Source organism: Tyto alba, unplaced genomic scaffold (assembly GCF_018691265.1).
Source record: "Tyto alba isolate M040663 unplaced genomic scaffold, T.alba_DEE_v4.0 Super-Scaffold_2, whole genome shotgun sequence".
NCBI classification, from domain to species: Eukaryota; Metazoa; Chordata; class Aves; order Strigiformes; family Tytonidae; genus Tyto; species Tyto alba.
Window position 1 is genome coordinate 25,916,141 of NW_024881282.1, and position 24,853 is coordinate 25,940,993.

Sequence of the window (24,853 nt, forward strand, 5' to 3'; positions counted from 1 at the left end):
GTGTTACTAATGAGTTGAATAATTTATGAGGTTGTCATGTGAAAAGGATTTGGTGCAGTTTGATGTACTTTTAGCCTCTGGTGTTGGAATGTGATTAATAAAGAGCTGGAGGCAGATTTTTTTTCCATAGAGCTTAACTTTCATTGTGGGGTTTTTTATTAGCTTTGTTTTGATAATTTTGTTTGGAACAGTTTGATAGTAAAATGCGCCTAGCTTCTGAAACTAAGAATGATATCACTCTACAGAAAGAATTTAAACTGTTTTAAAAAAATCATACTGCATAGTTTTACAGTAGCAGATTTTTTTCCTGACTTCAGATACTTTGTTTGTGAGAAATAAACTATTCATCAAAGCAAATTTTCTTGGGCTTTTATTATATTAATAACATTTTTTCTTCTTGACTGATACCTCTAGTACAAGTAAAGCTATTTTGAGGATCAGTAAAATAGTGGAAACATCTTACAAGTTTTTGTTATCTGCATTGACTGTCAGTTATCATTTAGGATTTTGTGCATAAATATTGCAGTGGAAGAGGGTTTAGTCAAAGCCTAAGTCAGCAAGCTCCTCGGTGTCTACGATCAAAGGCATCAACTTAAATAGGTCTGATCAGGCATTGCAGAAGAGGGCAGGCAGTTTCAGCTGAGCAAAAATCACAGAGCAAAGATGACAAAATTAATCAGTCATTTCTTTGGCAGTAAATAATAAGATATGCTGAGGATTGCAGATGAGAGAATTTTCAGATTCCTTGGAGATGTGCCTGCTGAACACCTGATTTATCTAAGCTTGTGCAGCCATCAAGATATGACCTTGATAAATAAAAAAGTGCTCTACAGCTACTCTAGTATTAAATCAGAGTTGATGTTGGATGTATAAACACTTTAATTATATACTTGCAATCATCAAGGAATAGAAGAGTCTTGAAGATTGAAACTGTGTGTGTGATTTATATGTTTGTTTTAGAGAAGAAACAACAAATGTTAAATTCTACCTTGAAGAGCTAAAAAATAAAAAAGAGGTGTTAATTTTAGCAGGTGACTTCTTCCTGTAGGAAGTGTATTATCTACTACTTGGAAATAGTAGTCTCTCAAAAAATTTCTGCTACAAGGCAAGGGCGTGAAGCTTCTGTTTAACTCCAGTCTGTTTATCAGCCGTTGTATGCTTGTTCAGATGTCTGGTTTTGATAAAATATGATCTGCATGCATATATGTATGTGTGTGTGCATATATATGTATATGTTTGAAGTACCTGACAAACAGAAAATAGTACAATAAGAAATTATAACTTATTTCTATAGCTATATAAAACCGTGTGAAAAATTACAGCTTATTCCTATGGCTATGTACTCAGCTGTTCTTTGAGACTGTAGGTATGTTGGAGTCATAGAAGCATGTACAGGAGATGGACTGGAGAATTTTTCCCTTTGGATTAGTCTCCTCCACTTCAAAGTTTTTGATATTAGGCATTGGATTTGTTTGTAATCTGTTAAAACTACTTTCATATCAAGATATAAAATTCAAGCATAAGTAGTTCAGCATTGTATCTGCTGTGCCCTTTTGTTTTAGTTGAATTCTTATTTGAATAGAAATACAGATTCATTTCTCCCTTATGTGAAGCTGAAGGGATACTACTCACTGCAATGTCAAAGTGTAAGCTATAATGGGATTTTGAACTACCTGGAAACTTTTTGTAGACTTTTAATTTTATAGTGTCAATGGATTTTAAGCAGTTCTTATTTAAGTTTAGATGGAGTTTCAGTGAAATTCATTAAATTGTAGACTGAAAAGAAAGAAAAGAAAAAAAAATTGTATAAAAGATTATAAACTCTACTTCTGTTTCCAAAATTTTACTGCAAATAAATCCATAAAATATGCAGATATGACCCAATTCACAGTGATTCTGTACATATGGTGAAAGAACTGTCTTTTCTAGTTAATCACCTTAACAGTTTGCAGTCAATGGAGATTAATATAGATGAGACACTACTGTACCACCCTGCCAGTGAGTTGGAATACTTTTCCACAAAGGTCATTTTAAGAGCAAAATACTTAATGTATTAAGATTTGGTCATTCAGTCTTTAAAGATTGTGGTCCACAAACCATTTGCACATAGAGAGGGTTCAAGAAAGGCCACATTTTCTAGTCTGCACTGGAGGAAATGGACATGAATTACTCAGTGCCCATGTTCTAAACATATCTATGTAAGCTGGTCAAATATTTCTAGTGCCTGTGCTCAAAAATATTTGGCCTGTTAAGCCAATTATCATTACAGATCCTGAATACCTAGAATGAAAATAAAAAAAAAAAAAAAAAAAAAAAAAGGAGAGGTGAGGCGAGGCATGCCTTCATAATGTAATATGTAATACACTCACATTTTGAAACAAAGCTACAGATACATCTTACATATGCAATATGGCAATTGCTTTTGAAATTCCATACTTTCGGTTACTCATTCCGTTATGTATTTGGACATCTAGTTAGCAGCTTTATTTCAAGAGTGGTTCTAGCTGAAGCAGACTATATGGCTCCTTCTGGGACTTGTCGTTGGTGCTCTAAGTTTCAGCAAATTCTTTGTGTGTTCATCATCAGAAATACAGTTTCATTATACAAACAGGATTAAAAAGCATCAGGTTTTGAAATCTGAAATGTTCAAAACAGAAATTTACCTGCATGAAAGCAGCTGGATTTTGATAGACTATCAAAGAATTGCAGACATGATTCCTTCAGACTGCTTAAGGACTTAGATTTCCAGAACATTTAGCTTCAAGCAAGCACTACCTTAAAAGAAAGTCTGTGTGGCTTCCCTGCTATGAAACCGAGAGTCTGAAATCCATGGGAACCCATACTCAAACCATGGACTGTCTTTAGAACAGGGATTTTGGGTGTCCCATGGACCCTAAAGAAAGATTGCCTTTTGAGGGTCCTCAATGTTAAAGAAAAATGTACCAAGATGAATGTTCAGTAACTGTAGCTCTAGAGCAACCTTTCAGTGCTGAGAAGCTCAGAGCAGTTGATTCTCACAGCTCCTGACTTCCATCTCCTGAACTGCTGGGCACCCTGCCTTCTGTAGTCAGTGTTAGAACAAGATTGTGGGAGGAGACTCCAGAGAAACTAGTAAGAAGCTGGTTTCATTTGGCATGTGGCAAATGTTGTTCCAGAAAGCTAAGCCAGTGTTTTACAAACAAACTTACCTTGACATTTTCAGGTGATAAGACATTGGAAGAACTCAAAATGTCCCGTGAATTGGAGATACTCAATTTCATCATCTCAGTTCAGAAGTTTTTCTGTAAAATGAAATGCCTTATTTTAGGAAGCCTGAATGCCCACCTAAAAGCTAGTCTTCATTTCCAGACATCTTGTAGTTTGGGTTCTACATTTTGATATATTTCATTGTTGACACTAATGACATTGGTAGCAACCTAGAGGTGTCTTTTGTTGGTGAAAGTACCACCATTGTTTACATTAAATTCAAGACTGTCTAAGTTACTGTGTAAAATGTATATATCTAAAAACATCTATTTACTTTTCTCAGCTTCATAAAGTCCTCTGACTTCATTACCTTCACCTGAACTTTTGTCTGTACCTATTGACAATGCCTACCATACTTCCAGAACAGTTTCAATGCTAGTTTCAGAACTGTCTTTAAGAAAGCAGTATTTTTTCAGTAACTAATACAAAACTGAAAGCAAACTGAAGACAACTGATACTGGACCATCACTTACCAGAGTTTTGCAAGCAGGTTCACTACACGCATAAAACCCAGTTACTTTTCTAGGTGTACCTGCAGTGAGAGCATTCTGTATGTACCACGTAAGAGATGAAAGACCAAATTATGCTTTCAGTTTTGTCTATAAAATATTGCTTTCTATACTGTTTCTGTATGAACAGCTTTGCTGTCAGGGTTGAGTTTCTAGATCTTTTTGTAGGCTTCTCTTACATTTACTTCCAAACCAATCCAGATATTCTTTAGATATTCTTTGTTTATCCTGGGGGGAGAATGCTCAAAGGGGCCATAAAGTTCTGCATAAACACCTGTTGGGAGAGAATGAAGAAGATGGTGTCAGTGCCCAGTTACAGGACAAGAGGCAACAGACACAAATTGAAATGCAGAACATTCTATTCAAATATAAGTAAAAAAAATTTTTTTTTTACTCTAATGGTGGTCAAACAATAGAACAAGCTGTCCAGAGAAGTTGTGTAGTCTCTATCCTTGGAAATACTGAAAACCCAGCTTGCCAAGGTCCTGGGCAGCCTCCTTTAACTGACCCTGCTTTGGGCAAAGGGTTGGACTGGACAATCTTGAGAGGCACCTTCCAGTCTCAAGGATTCTGTGATTCTTATAATGGAGCCAGACCTTAAAGTAGACAGTTGCCAGAATTTAGTCTTCAGTAATATTTTTAAAACCCTAGATTACTTATATCTCAATGTAGAAGACTGATCTTCTTACATAATTTCTCATGGATTTAAAAATAAAACAGAGCAGAAACATTTGATTGATATTAGAAATGCAATCCTCAACAACAAGTTACTTTAATCTTCATAGAATTTTTTTTAAGAAATGCAGATTTACATATCATAGAATTACAGAATGGTTGAGGTTGAAAGGGACCTGCTCAAACAAGGCCACTTAGAGCAGGTTGCCCCGGACCATTGCCAGATAGTCTTTGAATATCTCCAAGGATGGAGATTCCACAGCCTCCCTGGGCAAGCTACGCTGGTGGTCGGTCACCATCAGAGTCAAAAAGTGTTTCCTAATGTTCAGAGGGAAACTCCTCTGTTTCCATTTTTGCCCATTGCCTCTTGTCCTGTCACTGAAAGGAGCCTGGCTCTGTCTTCTTTGAGCTCTCTCTTCAGGCACTTAAATATATTGATAAAATCCCCCCTCAGCTTTCTCTTGGCTGAACAGTCCCAGATCTCTCAGCCTTTCCTCATATGAGAGACACTTCAGTCCGTCATCTTCATGGCCCTTTGCTGGACTCTCTCCAGTATCCATATCTTTCTCATACTGGGGACCCCGAACTGGACACAGCACTCGAGGTGTGGCCTCAGCACTGCTGAGTGGAGGGGAAGGATCACCTCTCTCAGCCTGCTGGCAATACTTTGTGTGATGCAGCCCAGGATACCATTAACCTCTGCAGCAGGGGCACATTGCCGGCTCGTGTTCAACTTGGTGTCCACCAGGACCACCGGGTCCTTTTTTTGCAGAGCTGCTTTCCAGCTGAATGGCCCCCAGCATATACTGGTGCCTGGGATTGTTCCTCCCCAGATGCAAGACTTTGCACTTCTTGTTGAGCTTCATGAGGTTCATGGCAGCCCATTTCTCCCGCCTGCTGAGGTCCCTCTGGATGGCAGCAGGACCCTCTGGCATATCAGCCACTCCTCCCAGTTTCAGGTCATGTGCAAACTTGCTGAGGGTGCACTCTGCCCCATCACCCAGATCATTAATGAAGTTGTTGAACAGGTACAGATGATCATAAAGCACTTCTAATATCAATTTGCTCATGGTCAGTACAATGTTTATTATTACTGAAATCGAGTTTGGTTTAACTACATGAGCCACAATGTTTTTGTCTGTGTTTTGTTTTGTTGTTTGCTTGTTTGTTTGGTTTTTTAACTTAGTTAATACATTATCCTGAAAATTAGTAACACCCACAATATCATACATTGCTCTGGGGAAATGCAGATGGTGACCCTTATCTAAGATAACTTCCCAAGCTAATGGTTATTTAAGTAATGTCTTAAGTATGAATATAGAAGAGAAATGAGAGAACAAAAGCCCTTGACTAAAAAGAAACCCTGTTCCCTCACCCCGTTCATGTACACTTATTTTTAGCCTGTAAGTAAACACAAGTTGACAATTAATTGTGAGCAGTTTTAAGAAATAGCATCCACTTTATGGACAGAAAACACATGTATGTTACTTGATGTTCAGTGATGAGCATTTTAAGAATATGTATGCAATCATTAAATTAATCCATAACAATGCTTCCATGTGTCATCAAGTAGGTCCTCTTTGTTCTTTAGTCTAAATGTGATCATGCTGCCATGTGAGACAAGTGTGTAAACCATTCTGCTTCACTTGGAGCACCTAAAATCATATTCCTATTACACAACTTCCTCTCAGTATATGAGCTAACTTACGCATTGATTGTGAAATCCCCAGTGTACTCTGAATGCGTTTACATCTGAATTGTGTGCCTGAAGGAGTCACGAAAATCTGTATGTTTTTTTAAGCATAGCAATTTAAGTTTTTCATCTACAGCCTTATTATTGTAGCCCAACAGTGCCATCCACTGCTTCTCCAAATAAACTTCCAAATATTTCATCCTCATAGGGTTTTAGGGAAAATATGACACAATAATTTTGTCATTTTAATATTGTACATGGTAGTTGTCAGATATAGATGAAAATTAAATTTCTTTAAAGCAAGTCCAGGAATAACAGTTTACATTAGGCCTTGCTAGCAGGATCTGCAAAGCAAAATCCTAATTGTGAGAATAATTAAATCTAAAATACTAGATTTAACTTGGTCTTCTTTCTAGTAATTCTTAGCTCTCCCCATCATAAATGTATTCTCATTAAATATATCTACGATTATGATGATCCTCATTCTTACAACCCACTGTAATGTACTGAAAGACGCCTTGTAAACTGTAGTGGAATTTGCTTAGGTAGAGTATTGAACACTATCACGCTGAATTGTACTGAACACTCAGTGTCTGAGCTTCTGCTGACTATGTCATAGAAATGAGTTGCAATGGCATCCTAATGGTCCTCTGCAGTCTCTAAATATCTGCTCCCTGTTAGATGCTATTTGTAGCACAGGAATTTTCACCACAGCTTCATAATAAGTTTTAAGTACAGATTTATGAAGTAGTCAATTTTTTCTAATGATTTCCTCGAATCTTGAATGTCAGAATCTCTATTTTGCCTCTAATTCAAGCTTTACACAAAGCCAAATAGGATATGAAAACTTTTTTTTCCTCCTCAAAACGTCTGTATTAGGTTTCAAATGCCTTTCCTCTGAGATTTTCAGGTTATCTGGCATGACCTGGATTTTAGCTGCTGTTATAGGTCTGAGCTAATAGATTTTACTGCAGAACTTTCTGGCTTTTTACCAGCAGTTAACGTAACTTACTTCTGTTTCTCGCTTCTTCATCTGAAAGCATATGACTCCGGAATGTTCTTGAAGTAATCAAATTGGCCTGCAAAACCATTCCTAAGATCTAAAAGTTGCAGCCACTGCCAGTCTTAGAATTCTAGCTGCATTTTTTCTCCCTTCCACCGTTACATTTTCATGTGAAAAGAATACACAATATCTGTCTGTTCTGCCAAATGAAAGTCTTTTAGTTACCAAAACCAGTAAATTACTATGAAGTGAAATGTTTTCAAACCCATGTGGAGGGTGTATTTGTTCTATTAATTCAGATCTATCACTAATTGACAAAGAAGTTATTGAGCCATGTATATTCAGTGCATCTCATAGAAAGATTTTGGAAGAACATTCTGTCAGTGAAAGTCTAATAATAGTCCTTCAGGACGGCTTTCACATCTGGGTGAATATAGCTCTTGGGACTCAGGTTTTACCATGTGCTTTTCTTGCCTCCTATTTTCTATGCTTTAAGACTCCATATTAAAGAGTAATAGCATTTTAAATCTTCTTTGGCTATAGCTAAAAGCTCAAAATATGCCATTTTAAAATTTTCTCCACTCTCCTTATTCTTGATGTCTTCTTGACTGCAGGACTCCATTCTCTACTTTGTACATAAGTGGAAATATATGCCATTTTTTGAGGAAAAAGGGTGTTTAATAACACCAATAACTAACTAAATAAACCAAAGCTGGACCAAATGGGTCTAAAAATAGAAGATGAAGTTCCATTTCTGCCTGTATGGAGGAAGGTGTTTTCTGAAGATCTGGCTAGGACAGCCCGCCAAGTGCATGGCTGGAATGGAGGGCCATTATTTAAGCAGTGCTGCAACCACTGCAGACTAGAATTAGGAGACCACGGTACACATTTACAAAGGCTTTACTCTCCCACTCTTTCTGATAGCCAGTAGGAGGCATGACAGGCTTTCAGGCAATGGGCTCAGGTTTCCAAGAGCCTCAGGGCTACTTGTAAGGTAAATATAGGTTAAGCTGACAGGGACAGATTGTGGGAATATCTTCAGTATAGGTGATTCCTTGTCTTTCACAAAGCAAACAGAATTGCTATGTGTAGATTACAAAAATAAAGGAATTCATTTTCAGAGACAATGTGTCTTTTAATATACCAGAGTATTTTTATTCTTCTTTTTATACTGCACTACTTCACATTTACACAGAAAGTATATTAAAATTGTCATAGAGGTTTTATGTAAATACTAAGATTTGTACGCAAAAAACTAAGACTTAGGTATATGTGCACTGGCTATTCCGTATCTCTACAAGCACAGTGAGTTCTTCAATACCACTTATTTTATGTTACTCGTTTTATAGTGTTAGCTTTGAAACACACACAAAAAGTACCAGCGTAGTGAAACAAACTTAACGTTTTTATGAGTTTCAGCATTGTGCAAGGAACAGGCAAGGGTGCAGAAACACCTAGTGAAAGCACTGCATTAAAAGCCAAATACAATGTTTAGAAAAGTTCCCAAGTATACCACTAACCAGCAGGACAAGAAAGACACCTTGTTAAGAATTCCATCAGCCAGTGTATTATGCATGTTTCCAGTTATGTATTTAATTTTGATTATCATATCATGTAAGCTACATCACAACGTGACTTTTTTCTTATCCTTATTGTATGCCTAAAGAGTATCTCCCAGTGTACTTGCGTAAAGCCCTGAACATCATCTACAGTACAAATATTTTCCGAGCTGAAAGGACAATGCATAATGCTTGAAGACGTTTATCGGTGTCTCTTTCACCATATAGTACAAGTTATTCAATCCCATGCCCTCAAAAAAGCTGATCATGTTGTCTAAATAGTATCTCAGATCCAGTCTGAGTCAAAAATAGTTTTGTCAGTGCTTTCTAATTTAACATAAATGTCAAGATTTTGCAAGTATCCCTACAGTTGCATGGAAGGTTTGCGCTCTCTTGCGTTCTTTGCGAAGCAGAATGAAAGACGGCACAGACACCGCACGGCAGCTCAATGGAAGGTGAAATAAAATACTGCTCTCCTTTTTTCTTTACTGCCAACTGCTGCTAAGATTTCTGTGAGTTGGCTCTCCTTAATATACCCACAGGCTTTCTACTTGGGACAGTGATTACCATTCACCTATTTGAGAGACAAAATAATTAAAATCTTGTAGATGATCTCATTGATCTGTTTTAGTAATAGACCCTAGGACTCTGCTTTATCTCGGTGATATCTTGTGTACTGCTGCTGTTTCTCTTTTCATCAGATAGACTGGATGAAGCAAAGATGTTTTACAACTGCGGCTATTTTTGTTTAAAAAAATAAAAAAAAAGAGTAAAATTCTGGCCCAAATCAAGCAAATAGTAAAGCTTTGATTTTAATTTGGTAAATAATTGTGGTTTAGGTTCAGGAACTAGAAGCTTATATTTTACAACAGCCTGGCCCAAAGAGAAGTGCTGTCTGTTGCTACTAGAGCATAGTCCCTTAGTAGAGCTAAGAGTTAAACACAAATATCCCAGCATTAGGGTCACACTGCTGTCTCACAAATGTGTATATCCTGTGGGTGCTGCCCTTCGTCTGGTGTTGCTATAAGCATTGATCTAAGCAGAAATAGAAACAGTTCCTCCCACCAGTTACTGTTGCTGCTGAAGTGACAATGATGCATGCCAGTTCTAAAGATGTGGTGATCTATGTGAGGATGAAATGAAATTTGCACAGAAGAAAAGAAAAAAAAAAAAAAAAAAAACTGCAGCACACTGAACCAGTTGGAATTTCACAGTAAAAGACAATGTAACAGAGAGTAAATCTGGATGTTCTAATAACATTATTATATTGACAAATTTATTATTTATATAACGGGGACAATCCTTTTAAGAAGCAGTTACAGAAGACATTATGTCATGTATAGATTTTGCCTGTGTAAAGGCTGCATAAAATGTTCCTTCTGTCTCAAAAGAGCAGAATTTCATTTGAAAAGATTACCATTCCAGAAGGCAAAAATCATTTCAGACATCTTGGCAAATAGGTTTCTCAAAGCACTGATCATGAGCTGTTGAGGCTTTCTTCTCTAAGTAGTCTCAATACAAATTAAAAGAGTTGTCTAACTATTGGAATTATGATAGCTACTATAAAATAATTTTAAACTTCCTACACCTTCATTTCCTACACCTTCATTCCCTGCACTAGAGAATTAATTTTTCAGTTGTCCTATTATGTTTCTGTACAGTGTCTGTTTTCAAAGAGCTGATCTTGTTTGGCTCTGATAGCAACAGCTTAAGTGGTGAAGGACAAAGTTGCCTTCTAGCAGACATACTTGCCCATGCTTTGGCCACAGAGAGGGAGAATTAAAAAAATTAGAAGACAGAACGCAATACTACACCTATATCTTTCTTTTTAAAAATATTGGGGTTTGGAGCAGTCTCAAAGTTTGAAAGCTCTAATTTTTAAATGTTAGGTAAGGTTTGGAAATGTTGGTGTAGAATGCCCCAACCCGGGAGGTTAGATCATGTTTCTCACACACCAGTGCATTGCCATTGGGCTGCTAGCATACACCAAGTGTTTGTATTTCCAAAGAGCATTTCATTTCTTCCCAGGGTTTTATCATTATTAGCCTTTTCAATTAGAATTTTTTGTGAGCAGGAAGCAAAGTTGAGGTTAGCATATGTGGGCACAGTTCCTCAGTATGGGGTGTGCCTCTTTAGAACTTTGATCCTGTCTTTAGGCTCCGCAAGCAGATAGAGTCAGAATATGGCTTTTCCTGGGGAATGTGTGCTTGGGTTAGGTATTTCAAACTCAGAACTAATCTAAAACTTTCTAGACATAATCCAGACCTGAATTTAAAACATGATGTATTTTTCGCTTATATGTTATCTTAAAAACTTTTTTATCAGATGCTATTTCAGAATCATAGAATGCCTCGGTTAGCACATTTATTTTATTATTTCATTATCATGTCATGCATATTTACATTCAATCACCTTTTGCTTCTTACCTTATTAATTATATTTTCCTATTGAAATAGTTTGATTACCCTCTTCAGTGCCCTGTCTTAAGAAACCTTTGCTTACATGTGAATATTTTGAATTAAGGATAAATGAAATTCCTTTTTGCTGTCAAAACCAAATTGTGAAAATGCATTGCATGGCTTTGAAAATCAGTACACTCTATTAGCAGACCTGTCAATATAAAAAGTGCATTCCATTTCCACCTCTTGCTCTAATAACCTTTTCTGTGTTACTCAGAGGCAGTTCACATAATCAGAGTATATTGTCAGCTTACTGGAGTTGGGGAAGCATGAAATGAAAATCGCGTTAATATTGATCCAATTCTCTTACTTGCAAGTGTCCTTGATGTCCTTTCCACTGAGCAATAACTGGTGGTGTGATGTAGTTATTTTCCTCTCAGCTATTACTGTACTTCTGCAAAATGGCTGGAAACACAGTCAGGAAAATTTTCCTGCTCTTAATTATTTTTCTTTTGTATCATCTTTGCCTGTTTAAGTGACCCACAGCATATCAGAGAATTTGGTTTCTGTCTGCAGTTTATCAAACTACAGTATACATCGAGAGGCTGCTTTTCAAACTGACAGGCGTTTGTAAAGGTCATCAGTCATGAAATACGAATCCATTCTTGTGTGTACAAGTTACAGTGGCAAACTACATCTTAATCCAAATATAAACATTTGCCTGGTCTAAGTTCCTGTTAGAAGGATGACTTCTGGTTCCAGGCAGAGTGAAGACTGCCTTTCAGAAGCCTGATATGCCTTGTAATGTTTGCTGGACTGGGCATACCTGCCTCTATCACCCGCTGGCTGTTTGCAGTCGGTGCTGCATCAGTGCAGGATGCTTTCTCATATGCTCAGAACACCTGAAATCTCAAATAAATATAATGATAATATCGACAACTTCCAAAAATTAATTTCATAACCACTCTTAACCTCAGTTTTCTTATCTGTAAACCAAAAAAAATAATGAGTGTCCAACATGGTAACTTCATCTTTATTTTTATGTAGGACCTTTTATATTAATATACAATACTTTGACTTTACCTACAAGTATTTATTGTTTAGAAGGCCCTTAACCTCATCTGAGAAACATGTTCATTTTGGCCTTGCCCATATTCTCAGTCTCTTTATTGCTATAGTTTGTGTCAGTCTCATTTTTACAACGCAAAACATCTGAAAATTTTTAAGAGGAAAGCATATACAACAGTAAAGTATTTATTTACAAATGACTCACATAAAGAAGGTCATTTGGTCAGATATTAGATATAAAAATTGGAGAAAAATGTATGGAATGTCTATGATTAAATTTTCAGGTATTTATCAATTGTAGAAAAAAAAAATGTGATTTGGTTTTACTTTTGGTGGAAGTAATTTCCAATACAATTGTATGCAATTTTTAATTTCTGTGCAATTTTCATAGTTTTTCTCCCTCATTTCTTCAAAGGTCCCTCATAATGAAAATATTGCTTAGATTCCTCTGGCTTTTATTAAATCTATTAAAACCAGCCTTCCTTTAATAACAGTCACTTCTCTGATTCTCTGGGGAAACTGAATTATATGCCAGTCAAAGCTGCCAGTTCCAGAAACACATTGCAATTTAAATAACAATGCTAGCAGACGCAGGTGGGAACAGTTGATCATGGTATGCCAGCACCGGCAGCTACTCAAAGCCAGAAGGCCGGTCTCTTGAGCGGACCCGGGGATACCTGGTGAACGTTTCCCGGGAGCGAATGCAGTCCGAGGAGGGCTGGCTCTGTAGCCGTGCAGAAGGATGTGAGGCTGGGGTGGGGTGGTCACCGTGCCGATGATTTCATCTTGCTGGGTTTTGCAGAGGTCAGTTTACAGACTCCCAAGCAGCTGCTCTCCGTAACTGTGACCACTGCAAGGGTCCTGGTGCCTAATCACGTTAGTAAAGATTAGCTATAAAAGCAGGGGTTTAAACTGTTACAGTACATAAAGCAGGAAGATTATCTAGTGAAGCTTTTTTCTAAGTATTTTCAAGTATTAATAATGTTAAATGAATGAAAAAGGTAGATAATAGTGTTGCATTTTAATTCCGCATGCATCTAAGCGCGGTTCTTCCTGTAAAAGTTAGTTGGTACAATAAACAAAAAAACTCTCCTGAGATAAAGCTTAGTTCTTTCAAACTCTGCTGAGAAATTATATTTTACCTGTGATATAATTTTGTGGTTCACATCATGACCTATCAGGTACCCTCATGTGTGGAACTAATTGTGAATTCTTTTATTTAATAAAATATTGAAAACTAACTTATGTGATTAAAATCCGGCAACAAAAGCAGAGTTCTACAGAGCAGTACATACTGGTCATCTGTAAGGAGGAAAAAGCAACTTTACCCTTAAAAGTTTCTGAGGAGAACTGATCATCACAAAAACTGTACTTTAACTGCTATAAAAGAGACTTTTTAATTAAATGCAGCATTTTACTGTAAAGAGAACTGACTTTACTTATGTCAAAATGTTCCTTTAGAAGCCACATAAAACTGTAAAAGACAATATATGAAAAAGGTTTCTTATAGAAAAGAAGAACACCATCCCATGAAGCAGATTTCCAGATGTTTGGAAACATTAGAATTTCCTGTCAGTATATTTAGGTAACATTAAAATGAGGTTAACTTTCCATTCTGCCATGTCTCTTCAAAGATCAAAGAGCACTCACTGCATAAATTGCCTTATCGGTAATTCGTTGAAGTAAACTATGGAAACAACTTTATAAGAAGCAGTAGTCTCATTTTGTTGGTTACAGTATTACCAAGCAAACTTTTCTTAAAATTAACCATACTTTTAACTTCATTTTATACTAAAAACAGAGAGAAAAAATTTAAAACACTATATCTGAATATATAATATATGGATAGAAGTAAAGAGAGAAATGGAAACTTCCTTCCTGCATTCAACAGAATCATAGTAATCAGTGTAATGTGTAATAAAATAAGCTTACATAAACATAAATGTAATCAATGATATGTTATGTTTCTGCTGCTAATTTTAAAAGTTTATTTAGGGACAGTTTTGGTGGCTCTGGACACTTGCAGTGTCTTTGAAATTTAGATTGCATCCCTAGAACCTGTTGTGACCTACAGAATCCAACAGGGAATTTATTGATCTAATTGAAAATAGAGAGGCAGAATTTCAGATGTTACAATAACAATGCCCCCCCTGCAATTGTTTAAATATTGCTTGTATTAAATACTTCTAGAGGCTGTAGCTGCAAAATAACATGAGATTCTCCTGGTTTTGGGAAATCATTAAGTTTTTGTGGGGTTTTGGTATGGGATTTTTTTGTCTGCTTAATAATTTCTGTTTAAGGAAAAGCAATGCTACTGGAAGAGAGATTAGTAAATTCTTGGCAATACTGTACAAGTTTACTGTGCAGCTCATATAACCTTTCAGACACATAAAATATACACCTTTTCATGGACGTTGGGGTTTTGTAGAGGAGTGATAGTTGGTTTCTTTAATTTCTTTTAAAGATGGGCTCTTTTTAGTTATTGTTAAGTTACTGTAAGAAGCCAGTTTTTAACATGCATATTTAAAATATTGTCAGGATAATAACAGGTATAACAAAAGATGGATTGTTTTTAAACATCTCATCTAGTCTTATACATGTATTCGCTTGAAATACCTTTAAGACAGTGCCTTCAAGTTTCAAGGAATTAGGGCACCAGCTTCAGCTGGGCTTCAGTGCAAGGTGATGGACTTATTTCCTTAAGCTTCTTTGCAAAATATAGTTTTGAGAAATACTTAGCTTCTTATTTCAAGGCTTCTTTCCAAATTCCAGTCCAGAAAAATAACCATTAAGAGGGAGCTTGAGAAGGATGAGAACTGATAGCATCTGCCAGTTCCAGTTCTGTGCACCCCAATGTCAAAATGCTACTTCCTCAAAATTGTATCTAGTTTCATTTCAGTTTTTTCCTATTTTAATGGATTTGAAACATTTTTCTAATTAGACTTAGGAACTGTCATTAATACAATTATCTATTGTATTTAAAATACAAACTCCTTGTGTCCTAAAAAGAGTTTTAAATGAAATACCAGGAAATGGATTTCACTTCATAGTAATTTTGCTGGGGCTATGAAAAAGTGATATGAGTTTTGAATTTTTTCAAACACATTGAAATATCAAGGATTCATTTCTCCTTTTCATATCATTGTTAACACAGTTTTATGTCATATAATTTTTTATTCAGTTTGTTGTCTGGTTTTAAAGAGACAAGTTGTTTTTCTTTTTACTCTTATTTGGAGAGGTTCTCTTATTTTAAAACCTTTTTGAAGTCATCTTGAAATATAAAAATAGAACATCTGTGACAGATCTGTTTTGAACATATTTCACATTTTAGGATCCAAGGAGATCTGGTGGTCTGTGGTATTTGCTTGTTAATTTCTTGATGAATGGGTAGAAAGGCCACGAAGTGCACTCAGTACAGCACGTCTTCTGAAGATAGATGATCTCAAATAAATTCTATTCCAAATCAGTTTTTGATTTGTTAGGTGTTAAACCATTTCTTTGTAAGGACAGTGTTTACAAGCCTTGTAATGAGACAGCCCTGTGAGACCTTACTCTTCTTGCTGTAATTTTGATAAATGGAACTCTAATTCATAAAGGATATAGTGATTGAAGGGCAACTCTGGGTCTCGTACACTTTCATTTAGATAAATGTTTGGTACAGTACAGCAAAACTGAGGTGCACTCAACAAAGTGATAAATTTAAACAACGGCCAAACCAGAGCTTTTTTTTGATCAAGACAAAGAAGCGCCATTTACTATATTTCTTTTAGATAAATGTATGTTTAATATTATAAACCAGAATGGATATTAGAATCATTTGTCTTGTTGCTAAGCTCCAAATTTGCCAAACTAATTTAATGCCTTTTACTCTACCACGTTTCTTACATCGGTATCTGGCAATATTTCTGTAATCTGGTAATCCTCATCACAAGGAATATAAAACACACTAAATTTCATATTATTCCAATGCATTTTAAGTGTTAGTAATAATTTGGGGCTTGGAACTTTTTTTTTCTTTTGTTTTTAAGACTATATTTTGATGCATAAATAATTTTAAAGGACTGTCACTAATCTAATCAGTTACTAATCTAATCAGTTACTCTATGATTACTCCTGATTAGTACTTTTGAAGTAATTAATTTGAAGATTATCACATTTTATAAAGATCAGAAACTTTCATAACACTCACTAGAACTATGAAAAAGGAAGAGAACAGTATTTTTGTGCTTCTTTCCTCCACTGTGTTAGTTCATCTCAAGTCTGGTCTCCTTTAGTGTCAAATGCTTCACAGTAGGACCTATTACTTGTGTCAAATGATGCTAAACTCCCTTGCAGGAAACACAAGTGTAACAAGATCCTGACCTAGCAATTAAATACTCAGGACAATTCTATTGTAATAAAACTGAAAGTCTGTTACAGCACATTACTCCTTTGTGTTCTTCTGAACTCCTACAATTCTTGCTCCTATTTCTGAATTAAGAAAAAAAACAAAACAAGCAAACAAACAAAAAAACAACACCAAAACCACAAACCAACCAACCAGCCAAAAGCTTGGACATAGCACTGAAAACTTTTCCAACCATTAATTACTTAATTCAATTTTAAATTGGGTGAATAATTACAGTTAGTTGTACTTAGTAGTGACCTATGCAAGTGAGGTAATGATCACAGCCTAATAACAGAACACAGCAAAACACAGTGTGTTAGTGTACATCAGCATCCATGTTGTCAGAATCGCTATCAGTATCAGTATGGTCCTAATAGAGAGAGCAACAAACAGGAATACTAGAGATGCTGTCCTTAGTTTTGAGCTTAGTGGAAAAAAAATGGGCTTTTTCTTACCTGTTTCTCTTTACCTGCTCTGTAGTTTCAGAAGTAGCAATTGGGGTAATAGCAATAGTATACAAAAGGTTAGTATTAGCAATGTAAAACATGAGGTTGTCTCAGCCTGTGGTGAAGTCTGGTAATAGTGGCATGCTAACAGTGATCTTCAAACAGACTAAACACACTCACAGAAAATATACCTCCAGCATCTTTATTTATATGGTGTGACACTTCTGTGCACAAAATATTCCTCTTAGTCATCCTGTATTAATAGGAGGCCATGAGTCTTATTGGGCTTTACCTCATCATTTTACATCTGCCATAATAGTATTCATCATGTTTAAGTCTAGGCGTTGCAGAAGACAAAATCCACATGTGCCTGGTTTTCCTCAGATTTCACCTATCATTCTGTAGCTTAGTGAGAAGCAAATTTCCACGTTATCTTACAGAAAGGAGGGATTACCTTTGGGTTTTATTTCTTGGTTGGCAGAACTGGAGATGCCCAAATCTTGTATCATCCAAGGTGAAGATACAGAGTTTTCAGTTTAGGAAAAAAAAAAAAAAATAAAAAACAACAGAAAGCTTTCTTGCCTAAGGCTACTATGAGTCTGTAGTTCTGAAAATAAAATTAACAACCTCTCCCCGGCTAAGAAACACCATGTGGCTGACACAACAGTAACATGGAAACTATTTATGATATGAAGGCTACTTGTGATTCTATCATTTGACCGCATCATGATTAATTTTTTACATCATGCAAATAAACTCTGGCAAGCACTAGTATGACCTTCCAAAAACATAAAATGGTAGGGCAAAGGAATCCAGAAAGGCTGGACATTCTTCAAGAAGGAAATAAAGGCACAGAAGCATGCTGCCCCCATATGACAGAAGATGAGCCAGCAGGGAAGAAAACCAACCTGGCTGAACAGAGAGCTTTGGCTAGAACTCAGGGGGAAAAAAAAAAAAAAAAAAAAAAAAGTTTATGGCCTTTAGAAAAAGGGGAAGGGGCAGGCAATTCAGAATGACTATAAGGATGTTGTGAGGTTATGCAGGGAGAAAATTAGAAGGGCCAAAGCGCAATGAACTTAATCTGGCTACTACCATAAAAGACAATAAAAAATGTTTCTGTAAACACATTAGCCACAAAAGGAGGGCTAAGGAGAATCTCCATGCTTTATTGGATATGGAGGGAAACAAAGTGACAAAGGATGAGGAAAAGGCTGAGGTACTTAATGCTTTCTTTGCCTCAGTGTTTAATAGTGTTACCAGTTGTTCTCTGGGTACCCAGCCCTCTGAGCTGGAAGACAGGTATGGGGAGTGGAATGAAGTCCCCATAATCCAAGGGGAAATGGTTAGCAACCTGCTACACCACTTAGACACACACAGGTCTATGGGGCTGGATGGGATCCACCCAAGGGTTCTGAAGCAGTTGACAGAAGTGCTCACCAAGCCACATTCTGTCATTTCTCAGCACTCCTGGCTAACCGGGGAGGTCCCAGCTGACTGGAGGTGAGCAAATGTGAAGCCAATCTACAAGGGCCGGAAGGAGGATGTGAGGAACTACCGGCCTGTCAGTCTGACCTCAGTGCTGGGGAAGGTTATGGAGCAGATCCTCTTGGGTGTCATTATGCTGCACGTACACAACAACCAGGTGATCAGGCCCAGTCAGCATGGGTTTATGAAAGGCAGGTCCTGCTTGACTAACCTGATCTCCTTCTATGACCAGGTGACCCACTTAGTGGATGAAGGACAGACTGTGGATGTTGTCTGTCTGGACTTTGGTAAAACCTTTGACACCATTTCCCACAGCATTCTCGTGGAGAAACTGGCTGCTTGTGGTTTGGACAGGCGTGCTCTTCACTGGGTAAAAAAATGTCTGGATAGCTGGGCTTGAAGAGTTGTGGTGAATGGCGTTAAATGCAGTTGGCAGCTGGTCACAAGTGGTGTTTCTCAGGGCTCAGTACTGGGGCCAGTTCTGTTCAGTGTCTTCGTCGATGATTTGGATGAAGAGATTGAGTGTGCCCTCAGTAAGTTTGCAGATGACGCCAAATTGCATGGGAGTGTTGATCTGCTTGAAGGTGGAAAGGCTCTACAGGGGGATCTGGACAGGCTGGATGATGGGCTGAGGCCAATTGTATGAGGTTCAACAAGGCTCAGCGCTGGATCCTGCACTTGGGTCACAACAACCCCACGCAATGCTCCGGGCTTGGGGCAGAGTGGCTGGAAAGCTGCCTGGTGGGAAAGGACCTGGGGGTGTTGGTGGGCAGCCGGCTGAGAATGAGCTGTCAGTGTGCCCGGGTGGCCAAGAAGGCCACCAGCATCCTGGCTTGTGTCAGAACTAGTGTGGCCAGCAGGGCTAAGGAAGGGATCGTCCCCCTGTACTTGGCACTGGTGAGGCTGCACCTTGAACCCTGTGTTCAGTTTTGGGCCCCTCACTGCAAGAAAGACATTGAGGTGCTGGAGCGTGTCCCAAGAAGGGCAGTGAAGCTGGTGAAGGGTCTGGAGCACAAGTCCTGTGAGGAGCAGTTGAGGGAACTGGGGTTGTTTAGCCTGGAGAAAAGGAGGCTGAGGGAAGACCTTATTGCTCTCTAAAACTACCTGAAAGGAGGTTTGCAAGGAGGTGGGTGTCGGTCTCTTCTCCCAAGTAACAAGTGATAGGACAAGAGGAAATGGCCTCAAGTTGTGCCAGGGGAGGTTTGGATTGGTTATTGGGAAAAATTTCTTCACAGAAAGAGTTGTCAAGCACTGGAACAGGCTTCCTAGGGAAGTGGTGGAGTCACCATCCCTGGAAGTATTTAAAAGACATGTAGAAGTGGTGCTTAGAGACACAATTTAGTGGTTGACTTGTCAGTGCTAGGTTAACAGTTGGACTTGATGATCTTAAGGGTCTTTTCTAGCCTAGATGATTCTATGATTCTATATCTCCTGCAGTAAGGAACCATCATTCTAAATAAAGTAGTCAGCTGTAGGCAAGAAGAAAGGGTAAGCCTTACCTGTGAAGTCCTCTGAGATAATTGGCACATATCCACACACTGACATTTTTATTGTGCTCCTTGAACATCACACAGACAGATGCACACCAAAGTTCCCACACCATGCTTGTCTATTTTCAGTCTTTTCTGAATCTCTGCATAGATTCAGAAATCTTGTTGTTACGTATATTGAGATAACCCATCTCCTTCACCATCCTGTCCCTCCTATTTCTAATGCATCATGACAGATCTGGAATTCCTGAAAGCAACTGCTTTGTTTGGAGTAGGTGGTTTGAGCTCTCAGACATCAGTCAGAGTCAGGACACCAGGAATCCAAGAGAAACTCCTGCTGAATTTCTTGCAGGTGGAAAACTAATGAAACAACATTGAACATAAAGTAAATAGCAATTATTAGAAGCAGGAGAGGTTTTGTGAAACAGTTTTTATTTTATTCAAGATACATTTTGAAAGACAGAATAATGCTGCATATTTTGTAAACCTTAGAAAATATTCCTTCCCTATTTTGATAAAGTTGATTTATAATGTATTTTTTTACTACTTGACTGTGGTTGGTTTATATGTGAAATATTATTCAGCTAAATTCACAACATTTGTAACTTTTTTAGGCACTGAAGAGGATGTAGTGAAGTCAAAGAAAACTTTCCGAAGTCAAGCTGTGGTAAATCAGAATGCAGAAACAGAGCTTATGCTGGAAGGAGATGACGATGCTGTTAGCCTGCTCCAGGAGAAAGAGATTGACAACCTTGCAGGTAATTATACTTTTCATTACAACTAAGATATGAGCCAAAAGGCTCTTTTAACCTTGTTAGTTCTTAACCTTTGTGGTTAGTGTCTTAATATTGACAGCTAAGCGTACAGTTACAGTACAAACAGATTCTTTGTATTCTAGATTTAATATGATGTCCTACTTCCATGAACTAGGGGAACTGATTACAAAGCATGATTAGAAGTGTCCATTGCAGTGTTTTTCAGCAGAGATGTGAGAAATAGCAATACCTCAAGTGCTTTTATTACTGCCCATGACTTAGTGAAAATTCTGTGAAACCACTGTGGAACATTTTTTTTTTTTTTTTTTTTTTTTTTGTTAAAATATAAATGCAGGCTAATTCCACAGTTCAGGGTTTTGTGAGTCAAAGTGTGGTTGTGTGCATTCATGACCTGATCCCGAGTGCCACGCAGCTTGTGGAGAGACTCCTGTGTTCCTGCTGGCACCCACTCCTCTCAGTGATGGAGTAAGGGAGATGTGCAGTATCTCAACCCATCTGTCATAGCGAGGGAAAGAAGCTGCCTGTTGTAAGCAAGGACTAAGAAGGAATGAAACTGTAACCAAGCTATGAACTTTGTTAATTAGCATACAAGCTGGGAATGAATCCTCTGTAAATATATACATGAGAGAGCCCTTCTGGTTCTTTCTCCCTGGGTGAAGGTATACAGTGAAGTCTCTATTTTATCTGTCTTCTAGCAGGTTCCTTTACAGCCCTGTCTTGAGGCACTACTACCTTTTCTGGGGAAGTAGTCTGGAAGGAAAGATATGTTGAAAGTTGAAAATATACTCTCCTCTCAGAGAATATAAAAATGTGAGAACTGTGAAATTGCAATATGAAAATTTTTAGGTTCATTTACTTAGGAATACCTTTATTAAACTACTCCACTAAGGGAAAGTTTTGTGATGTCTCAGGATTTTTTCTGCATAACGGAATTCCTAAAATAGCTGTCTTTGTTCCTGCACTTTCTTCTGATACCATAGTGGAAATCTGTAGCAAAGATCATAAGTGGATGGTGAAGAAAAAAACAAAGCAAAACAAAAAATAAAGAATCAAATTTTAAAAAGCAGAAAATGCCTATATGGAAGTTAGTCGCATACTTTGAAACTAGAGCAGAGCAGAGGGGGAAAGTAAATGCTTTTATATCAGAGCAACCTTCAGTATATGATTATCACAATTAATATGTCAGTCTGCTTGCTTTCTCAACCTGCAGCTAATCATCGCTGAGACACTGTTGTCTTAAGTCAATAAAATAGTGCATCAAGCAGAAGCATTAGTGGGATAATTTGATGGATGTCCCCTTCTCCTTTAGAAGGAAAACTCAGCACTGCTTTTGCTAAGTTCTTAAATTTAAGAATGCTTCCAAATAAATATGCAAACAGTAGCTATAGTTTAAAGGCTCCAATATGCATTTACATTGAAATATTGATTAGAACTGCAAAGTGAACATGAAAAATTTTTGCCCAGTCTGGAAAATCCCACAGTCAACTATGAAGTTTTTATATATGCCCCAACACTGCCATTTCATTCAAACACACTGATGCAGTACAATCCCTATAGCTACATCCCTCTGCAAAAGACTGGTATTTCAGTGCACCCTGAAGTGTTAATATGCAATGTACCCTTTTACTAGAGATCACATAGACGGCATCCCCTGCTCCTTCAGGACATGACAGAGTAATTTTAGTCCTTTGCTTTTACAGTTGTAGAAATTGGGAGACATTGTCAGTATTAGAAAAACAGAAGTTATAGAAATTGAAACAAATTAACTTTAGAATTATTGGCATGATGTCTGTCCCAACACTGTCAGAAATTAGCCTTTGTGTTCCCTACCAATGCTAACAGGGCAAGCAAGGTGCCTCCAAGTGTGGTGAGGTGATGTGGTAATGGTGTTCTATGTGTATCAAAAACTGTGAACTTCTTGAAAAGAACCCACATCCACTAACTCAGGTTTTTTGTGTTTTGTTTTTTTTTTTCTATCAGATTAACTGCAGCCTTTGTTACTTGGCTCTTGCTCATTTTTGTAGCGGAAATTATTTTGAGAGTTAGTAGCCCTACACGGCATTGTATGTGTCTTCTGTAAATTTTACCCATCAGTGAAAAAAACCTGAATCCCTCCATATCCACTGTTTCTCTGCATGATTTGGAATATAATGATGTCACTGTGTTCCACAGTTCTCAGTATATACAATGTGACTCTGAAAATTGAGTCCAGTAACTGAGATCAAGAAAAGCGGTAGGCAAGGAAGGTGGGTTTTATGCCTAAGAAGGTTAGAACAACATCTAACGGCTCTGAAGAGCAGGTCCCAATAAAGCCACACTGTCCACTCTTGTCAAATTCTAGAGAGTTATGTAGATTCAATGTATGTGATCTGGAAATCTTTGAGATGTATCAAGTTATGGTATAGTACTGCATCATTTATACCTAGTTACTGTTCAAAGTGGAATGACACATAGAAATTTCTATATTCAGATATGCCTCCAATTTAACTTTAAAGCTTAAATCAATTTAAATCTGGTTTACAACAATTTGAATTGTCTCAGTAAGGGATAGGAATTAAACAAAATCATTATAAACCAGGTTTAAATTGATTTAATATTGTCCGCATTTAACTAAACCAATTTAACCTTGTTTATTCCATGAAACTAAGGCACCTTTTAAAAAGAAAAGACCTTAGGTTTTATAAAACTTTTAACTAGGAGAATATAAATATAACAATATTTTGATTTGTGAGGTTAAGCTAAAAAAAAAAAAAAAAAAAGTTTGAAACAGATTGAGACTGTTCATACAAAGTTATCTGTACATACCTTTTGTTCCAGAGACTCTATTTTTTCATCAGCCATGTGGCACAAATCAATGTAAAGTTCAGTTTGATAAATTACATATGGGATGGAGAATTTTTAAATAATTATAGTCTGAATATTTTTATTGTATAATCTTAGTATTCCATATGTGGCAATGGCAGTTGGTTGGATTTCATTATATTAAGTAGCATTTTAATAAAATATAAAAATCAGATTCCATGTTATTATGGTTTTAGAATTATGACTTCTAAGTTTGCATCAGGATTTTTAACTAAAGCAGTATTTTAACTGTCTTACAGTATGAGTTATCAAAAGATGTTGTTCTTATTTTAGCATTTGCGTATTAAAATATTTTACATTTTTCTGTTTCAGTTTTAGCTCCTTTTCTTCCCAGACTGTTCACTTCAAGAGGCAAGTCACATCTCTGTTAGAACTAATGATTGAGATAGCCCAGTCAATTTTAACAGTTTTCTAATACATTGTGAATCTGTGGGTCATACAATCAAATCCGTAGTGAGTTGACATTACTAACTCTTCTCATTTTCTTTTCCTTTTCCTTTGTTATTTTCTAATGCTGCAATAGGGCTCTGAAATACTTACCTTTTCTTTTATGAGCCTGAGAATGAAAATTTGCTAACAGTTTGTCTTCTGCTTAGTAGGTGATTTTTTCAAAATGAAAAATATGTGTATGTGTTCTAATATCATAAGCTGGCATTCTCAAAGGGAAGTATGTTTTAATAGATAATTAATATTCTTTCCCAAAACTTTTTTTTAAAGCATTGCTTTAAAATAGGACATTACAAAAAAAAAAAAAACAAAAACAAACCAAAAAAAAAAAAAACAAAAAACAAAAAAAAAAAAAAAACAAAAAAAAAAAAAAAAAAACAAAAAAAAACAAAAAACAGAATAAATGTTGAACCCCACTCAGGTTTTATGAATTTTACACTTTAAAAGTATGTTCTCTTCTCTTTGTTGTGAAATTGCAGTTGACTTGCTGAGAATTGTTTGTGTGCATCCGAGAGCAGAATTTAGCCTTAATGACATTCTTGAAAGATACATGTTCTGTAACTGGAGCACATTTAATCTATTTTGTCATATGGCTGGTGGCAACAGCAAATAAGGCCCAGCCAAGCAAAGTATCCCTGACCAAGTCTTTTGCTACTCTCTAAAGAGTAGGTTCTAGAAAGAAAAAAGGAAATAAAGATAGGAGGATATGACGCCTTGGTTTATTTTAGGAAGACAAAAGGCTTTGCCAGGCATGTGTCTGGTTACTTGCATGGGCTCAATCAACTCAGAATCTGACTTCCTCATAAGC

The 24,853-nt window shown here is 36.9% G+C and overlaps 1 protein-coding gene across 9 annotated transcripts in view; it reads left to right on the top strand.

Annotated features, from left to right (window-relative positions):
• NBEA (neurobeachin) overlaps positions 1-24,853 on the top strand; it is a 518,250-nt gene that overhangs the window by 322,757 nt on the left and 170,640 nt on the right. For 8 of the 9 annotated variants that reach the window (XM_042793373.1, XM_042793375.1, XM_042793376.1 and 5 more), the window contains one exon: positions 20,575-20,718. In XM_042793373.1, the coding sequence (XP_042649307.1) occupies positions 20,575-20,718 (144 nt within the window). Of the gene's footprint in view, positions 1-20,574; positions 20,719-23,910; positions 23,950-24,853 lie in introns of all 9 variants that reach the window. The other variant, XM_042793382.1, reaches the window with a different exon arrangement.